The sequence below is a fragment of the Medicago sativa genome, chromosome 5, assembly GCF_051527215.1.
Source record: "Medicago sativa cultivar Bolivia chromosome 5, Bolivia_mono, whole genome shotgun sequence".
Taxonomy (NCBI): Eukaryota; Viridiplantae; Streptophyta; class Magnoliopsida; order Fabales; family Fabaceae; genus Medicago; species Medicago sativa.
In genome coordinates this window covers 8956961-8965116 of record NC_140753.1, presented here as the reverse complement: position 1 = coordinate 8965116, position 8156 = coordinate 8956961, and the positions used below count along the sequence as shown (strand labels likewise).

At 33.6% G+C, this 8156-nt stretch overlaps 1 protein-coding gene across 1 annotated transcript; it reads right to left on the bottom strand.

Moving 5' to 3' along the window:
* Window positions 1-1293: 1293 nt before the first annotated feature.
* LOC146919763 (nicotinate phosphoribosyltransferase 2-like) lies at window positions 1294-7669 on the bottom strand. Its single transcript, XM_085713175.1, has 15 exons — window positions 7338-7669; window positions 6984-7131; window positions 6551-6670; window positions 6302-6436; window positions 6149-6210; window positions 5355-5430; window positions 4837-4938; window positions 4170-4286; window positions 3736-3794; window positions 3346-3520; window positions 3049-3183; window positions 2859-2957; window positions 2294-2402; window positions 1908-2020; window positions 1294-1831 (listed from the first exon to the last, which is right to left on the bottom strand). The coding sequence occupies exons 1-15, from the start codon at window positions 7478-7480 to the stop codon at window positions 1754-1756; spliced, it is 1671 nt and encodes a 556-aa protein (XP_085569301.1). The 5' UTR covers window positions 7481-7669; the 3' UTR covers window positions 1294-1753.
* Window positions 7670-8156: the final 487 nt, after the last annotated feature.

Here is an 8156-nt window from a genome sequence, read left to right as displayed (position 1 = left end):
AAATGTCTAACACTTTGTTTGGCTTGCTCTACACTACTCAATGCCTACTCTATTCTTCCGCCTACATAGAGAGGTATTTGAAGAAGGATAAAAAATTAATAAAAAAAAAAAACTGTATTCATATACGGTGTCAGTTGTCGACATTTGTGCAAACAAAAACAAAACATTCTTATTTTGAAAAGATGCACAACTCATGAAAAAAATTCCATCCACATTTTCAGGGACTACATCATTGCCAAAGAGTTATGGTTTTTATTCTAGAAAATTGGGAAGTATGTCTGGTTTATTTTATAAAATGGAGGCCGTTATGTCAAAATACAAATGAATATGGTGGTCAAAATAAAAATATTGGCAACATCCTACAATAAAAGGTCAACACAACCCGGAGAAGGATGAAAAAGCAAATGAGTATCCGCAGGTAAAAAGCGAGTGCAACCCAAAAGTTAATCTGCGATTTGAATTGTCTGATTATAAATGTGAGTAAGAGCATCAACAACGCTTGTTCTACCTATTGTTCTTAAAACACAAGCACAAGAACATAGAATTTTGTTCTAGGCATTGGAGGAGAATGACATGGAAGGACAAGTTGGAGAACCGTTCTTGTAGGGGAACACGTTCTTGCAGTGCTGTGTCAGAGAAAACAAAAACAAGGGGAGAGAGAAGAGGAAAGGAAAAGAAAATATAATATGTGATGTTCATGGTGGATTCCATATAAAACAAATTAAGAACTTAAATGCATTGTAGTGAAAATGAGGAAAGTTCTTGAATCCTATGTGGCAATTATTGGCCCACAAAAATTAACTTGAGAACATCAACATTGTTCTAGCGGTGGAGATGCTCTAAGTTGAACATGCCACTTGTTCATCATCAGACTCATATTGTTCTAGTTATTTTGTTGGTAGAATCATATTGATGCACTAGCAAAAAATTCCATTGCACATGGTAGGAGTAAGCACATAGAGATGAGGTTTAATTACTTATAGAGCAAGTAAGCAAATAAACGCTAAGACTAGAGCATTGTGAAGATCAAGTGGCATATTTGTTGACCAAAGGAGTTGCAATCGAAGTGTTTAAGAAACTGAGATATTTAATGGGAATCAAATCATTGACTAACATGAATTAAGGTGGTATGTTGAGAAATGAGTAATTCAAGCTAGTTAGAGTCGATGACTTGATGTGCAAGTAACCGTAGTTAGTTTCAAAGTTCAATTTTTTGTTAGTTAGTTAGTTGCAACCCTTTTGGTTGAGATCCAACTGGGTGTGGATTTGTGCAAGTGTATAAATACCTAGTGATGATCAATAATAATTATATACCTCATTCAAGTGAAATACTCTCTATTCTCTTCTTTCAATCCTATCATCTATCTCTTTCTTTCGAAATCTCAACACATCGTGTGTGTGTGCGCAATAAAGAATTGTGTTGTTCTTACAGACACAGCATTATCTTGTAAGCATTCAGAATATGTTAATCAAGTTTAAAACTCTTAACAGACATATTCTGTAACATATGAGGAAAACCGTTGGCATCTCCTACTTCTACTGTGACAAGTAAGTTCTACAATCAATATTACATGTAACCTAATAAAAAAGTTCCAAAAAGCAGGCCATTTCCTTGAGAGCCAAGATAATTTATCGCGCATGATTCTTGACAGAATAATGATTACTCCAACATGTATATACTCCGACTGTACGGAATTCTATAGTAATTCTTTTAGCCCAAATCACAAAGAGCAATGCCATTTTATTTTTCTAGTTACTGCAGCTCCCCAACAGGTGCCTCATTGAGCCACAGGTGATGAATGAAGTCATACAATTTTGCACTGACACTAACCTGCCCAAAGTTTGAAGTAAAAATATCAAAAAAATTGTTTAAAATGAAAATTACAGAATAATTTAAAGCTACAGACCTTGTATGGAGTTGGATTAAGTCTCCTCATGTGGTCAGGTCGCATTTGTTCAAGTTGCTTGATGCATCTCTCTCTTATGTCTTTCAAAGGTGGTAAGGTTTCACTCTTTTTACCTTCAATAAATAAAAAGCATGTTATAAAAGAAAAACAATTTTTTTTTACTGTCAGCTACATTTACCGAGTATATCAAAATTACTGATAAATGCATGTAAAGTTACAATAAGCTTCTGTTTATCTCCTTCAATAAATAAAAAGCATGTTATAAAAGAAAAACAATTTTTTTTACTGTCAGCTACATTTACTGAGTATATCAAAATTACTGATAAATGCATGTAAAGTTACAATAAGCTTCTTTTTATCTATATGTCAATTAAGTCCTATTTTACCTGAACTCCCATCACAGTAACATCTTAGAAGCTCCTCAACATGCTGTGGCACTACATATGCTCTCTTAGATTCTTGAAAGGGATGGCGACACAATATTCTTTGTCCTACCTACGGTAGTAAAGCAAAGTCAAATGTGTAACATTTATAATGATTTGATTTCAGAAAAATTCATTTTAGAATAATTGATTAAAACAGTAATGATTAAATTTATATTTTTTAAAAATAGTGGTAGTTAATCGATATAATTGTCTCTTATCCTTTTAAAGTCACTCTCAGTTTAGAGATTAATCCCGTGATTAAATTACGTGGATGTGACTGGTAATCTTAACTAGCCAACATAATGGCAGATTGACATGGATTAAGCATGTGTGTGATGGTGCGTCACATTGGACACGGACTTGATTTTGGAGATGCTACTACATAGTAGCTTTCACGTTGTATGCAGAATTTTTTTTTAGAAGTGACAATGCAGACGTGAGTTTAGGAGCACCAACGCATAATCAAACGAGTTCAAAATTTATTAATCCATTTGAAGAGGGTCACACAAACCAAGTCAAAAACTACCTTTGGAGGGGGTTCATTTTCTCTAGTCATTATGTCAACCAAGGGGTAAGTTTCTTTCCCATACAATCTATAAATTCGCTTCTTACAAGGAATAGAGACCTGCAAAACAGAAGAAAAAAAGGACAGAAAGATTATTGATTTATAATTAAATGCGAATAGACGATTCCATTTGTGTTAGATGTGTTCAAACCTTCGAGACATCTTCGGAAAGTTTGATACGCGGATGATTGTCTATCTCAACCAGCTTGAAAACCACACCTAAAGCTGCTTGAGCATAACATGTAACCAGATATGTTCCAATTCCATAGGCATCAACCTCATGACCCTACAGGGAAAAATCCAATCCAATACAAAAAAGTAGGATATTATGAGAAACTAAATTAATATATGCTTGAATAAGCAATTAAAATTAGTATAATGAATAACCAACAAATAATTTTGAGTATAAAAAAAAAGCTAAAAATTTCAGTATCCAAATAAAAGTTACCTGTTTATTTAAAGCATCTAATGTTTCCTCATTAAGGTCATTACTAGCTGTGATACTCATCTTCCCGAAACCGGATAATCCAAATTCCTCCTCAATGGAACGAAAGAACTTCCTCGACTCACTAGATAAATATGCAAGGTCACCAGAGTCCAGTCTAATACCAACTGCTTTGTATCTGCATAGGTAAAGGCTTCTTAACATAAGAAACATTTGCATCAAAAAACAGGTATGCCACAGAAAGACTGCTAAGGATACGCCGAAAAAAAAATAGACTTTCCACAATAAGGAAGCAGCTCACAGAAGCAAAATGAGAAAGCGAAAGAGTTCAAATAGCCACGTAAACCGTATACTCAAGTTATATTGGTGAACATGAAAAACATCTTGACATACCCTAGATCACTGAGAGCTAATGCAACTGCACAGAAGTTAGGAATTCCACTTCTCATGACCTGTCAAGAGACGCAAATGTAATTAAATGCAGAAACAGAAACTTTTTTTTTGGTCTTTACCCTTCGGTTAAGAATTAAGAAATATTGAAAGAATCTTGCAATGAATTCTTCAATTAATTGCTTCTCGTATAAGTTGCAATTAACTTCTGCACCTCAATTTTTTAAATGTCATTTCATTTAATTTCTCCATGAATATAGGACTTTCTATAAGTGAAGAACCATTAATTTCTTTTAATTGAGAAGCTCCCATAAGCTAGAAGCTAATCTAAACTAAGCCTAAGCCACAACCATTGGACATTGCAGGTTACAGTCTAGCAAAGATTATGTGTTTATTGTAAGAAATATAAAGTAACTAATATAATATTAAATACTTACATCATAAGTGTCTACAAGGGCAAGAAAGTTATTAGGAAATGCCAATGCATATGATATGAATGCTGTCAGCTCACTTTGATTGGTCTCAGAAAAAATGCCACACAGCGAATTTGACCACTGCATAGTGGAAACACAACAGAGATCATACATATATGCAATAAGAATGGTCACATGGGGAAGAAATTGGGGAGTGTAACAAGTTACGTAATTGGCCTACAAGGGACAAACAATACAGTGATGCCTAATCCATAACATAATTCGATGTAGAAATCTAAGCACACAACAATCTAAACTTGATAAGAAATGTGAGCTCTAAGTTACTAAATTTCTTTAAAACACCTTAATAGCCCTAAAATTACCAATTCCAAAATAACAATAAATTCTCATAAACCTAATAATCCTTGTATGTTGTATTCGTATTTTATATCCTGCTATTCATATTCCATGTTCCTCAGATAGTAATAGCTTACAACTTTGACATAAATTGAAGTTTCCATCTTTCATGATAAGACAATCCTAATAGGCATACCATCATCAACTCGATAGAACATCATTGTCGTCATGTGGTTATAGAAGTAAGTGCTATCAAGATTACGTCAAACCAAATCCCTACTCCCCCAAAACAATTCAGCTAAGTACCACGAGAATATATCATTATGGATGCTACCTTAATTTTGTTCAGCCAATTTTGAACCAAAACAACAAAATCTTTACATGTATTTGAACCATCTTTTTTAAGCAGCGATTTGTCTGAAATGTCACCAAGGCTCTGCAGGACATACAAAAGTAAGCAAAGGAAATGACTCAGATCATAATATCATAATAAAGCATAACATGATCAATCAGAGAAGAATATGAATCAACAAATTCTGGACTGGTTTTTTATTATTATAATAGGAGGGGATATACTCTATCTTCCCACTAAATAGCATGCCTCATCACTTTCTTCCATTAGAAAAATTTGAACTCTCCTTTGAAAAACATAGTAATTGGAAATAGTTAATTACACTTTTTTTGTCCCTTTTGGCATTTTGGATGGAATGGATAGATCAAACCGAAATTTTTCCCTTTAGACGATAAATGGTTATGTATTACAAATGAAATATTGAGCACAACTCGTTGAAATTATCTTCATAAATATTTTCTAAATACATCAAAAATTCGATGAAATGGTTGAAAACTCACCATATATGAGCTAACGAAGGCATGTGAATGAGTGCCACGAAGGGGGATCCCGAATAACCTTCCTGCTGCAACATTGCTAGAACGTGCCACATGAAAAAACAAGTTATTCTACACAAGCAACAAGAAGAAATTAAAGTTTACTAAAGCAAAACAAAATGTTAAAGGATGTCATGATATTTTGATCATTATGGCACAAAAAATATGCTGATATTTTAATCAAGAGTTGGCAATCAATGTTTAAACCTTACTCTTTATCCCTGGCAAGTCTGCCTCTTCTCTAATTACACTTTCAAAATCAGATTTCCGTGATTTCTTGCAACAGGATGCATTAATACATATGGCTGAATACGGTATGTGGTAACAGATACTAATTGCTTCCAATGAATTTATTTATATCCTACCATACTCCAAGTTATGTGATCCAGGATTTACTAGAACTTTTTGAACAAAACCCAAAAGAATCTAGATTTTTGGAAGCAATTTAACCTAACTTAATTACAAAGTACAAACTAATAGGGCCTATTTTACATGCTATCATGCCAAAATCATGCCCTGCCATCTTAAATTGAAAGCAACTAAATATTCTCTAATCTTTGCAATGTATGAAAAAATCTTGTTAGAAATATTTTAAATTGAAACCAATACTAACACGACAGAATATCGCACTGTAAAAAGCATAGTCCATAAAAAATCTCAAGCCAGATTACTTCTAGATATACACATAATATTATCAAAATGTCCTTCGTATTACCGTGACAAACAAACCGGAATTGAAGTTGTTTAATAGATAATACCTTGTTCCATCAAATCCTCCAATATAACAGTACTTTGATGCACTTACTCCGCCATCAGGCCCCTGCATTAAAACAACATTCTTTTGATGAATATTGAGGAAAGGAAGTCTTCCGTAACGAACTCATCATTTGTTTTAAGTAAGAGTTAGTAACCTGAGCCCTTCGTAGTCCAAACTCGAGTAAAGTTTTAGATTTCCCAGCAACAAAACGGTGCCTTGCAGCATTAGTAGCAACTAACGATGCATAATTAATTAGATTGACAAAAGGTGTTTCCAGCAATTGAACAACCTGAAAAATAGAAACATGGATTCAACGTAAGATGTGGATAGTCCTTGAGAGAAATAAGACTAAAAATAATAAGTGTATGAGCTAATAGAGTATTTAATGGTAGAAGATACTCACTGCAACTGGACCTTCAATTCTCATAAGGGGAACCTTGGGAAAAACAACAGTTCCTTCGGGAATAGCATACACCTCAACATCGGAACAGTCGATTCCTCTAAGATAGTCAAAGAAACCATCCTATGATTTAAATTTAATCCATAATTAGCAAATTCAAATTATATTTTTGAAGTGATAATCTATTATAATATAACATATACATAATCACTTGATTAAGTTGTTAATCACTTGATATCATATACTTTTGTTTCAGTCCCCTATGTAACAACTAAAATCTTAATATACACTGTCTTTATAATTACATTACATCTTGTTATTGAAATTTTTTCTATAGACTTAAATTCAATTATTTGCATAGTTTAAATTCTTCTTCCTCAACATATAATGAAATCACAATATCACATGCAATTCAGATAATGGTTTAGTTACCTACCTCACATGAACCAGGCAAATTATCCTTAAGAAAATGAATCTCCTCCTCAGATATCTTGTAATTAGAAATGAACCTCACACATTCTTCTAAACCAGCGAAGATTGTATACTCCCCTCCAAATGGATTCTTACGAAAATACAAATCAAACCTGAAAAATAAAAACATTATCATTATTATAAATTAAACCGAATCTCATCTTCTTATATTATTATAAACCAAAACAACGTATGACAATTCACATCATAAAATAAAACATTATTAGAATTCAATAATAAAATTAAATTATGTAATGAACGAAGAATATAACAATTTTAATATTTTGGATGAAAATGATGAATGATGATGATGACTTACACAGCACGTTCTTGATGTTTGTGAGCTTTCCAGTATGCATAAGCCATTGTGAATTGATAGTGATCTGTGAGTAGAGGTGTTACCATTGGATTTGTGGGTCCAGGTATCACCCTAGAGGGTTTGATGGAACCATTTGAATCCATTGTTGTTGCGTTGGTGTTCTTCTTCTTCAAAGTAAAGAAGAAAAACGAAGTTTCAGTGTGAAGAAAGCGTGAGCTCACGCGCGTACAAACAAAAAAAGGTGACAGACGTTAGGGTTTCTTTTGTAAAAATGTTTGGATTGGACAATGATTTCTGTTGGTACTTTTGTTTGTTTGTAGTAGTAATATTCTCTGTCTTTTGTAACACGAAAGGGTTTCTTTAGGACAGCTTTCTAGAGGTCACAAACTTTTTTTTTAAAAAAAATTCGGTATCTGATTCAAGGACCGATTAATTCGAGGGGACCAATCCCACCGCCCACTTGCGGGGGTCCCGTTTTAAGCCAGAACAAAACTCTAAATGGACTTGTCCACCGAAATTAGCACCAGACGGAATCGAACTTGAGACCTTGAGAGGAGCACACTCCAAGATCCCAAGCCAACCACTTGGCTAACCCAAATGGGTTTAGAGGTCACAAACTTACTACATCGACTCATTGCGATGATTAAATCAAAATCAGACGATTTAAATTTTTATTAAAGTTTCTTTTTTAATTTAAAATGAATTAAAAATTCATTAAAATTTGGATCGTCCGTTCTTTATCTAACCACTGGGAATGTGTTCAATGTGATAAATTTGTGAGTACAAAACCGCCCCCTAAGTTTTGCACATGCGGCAGTT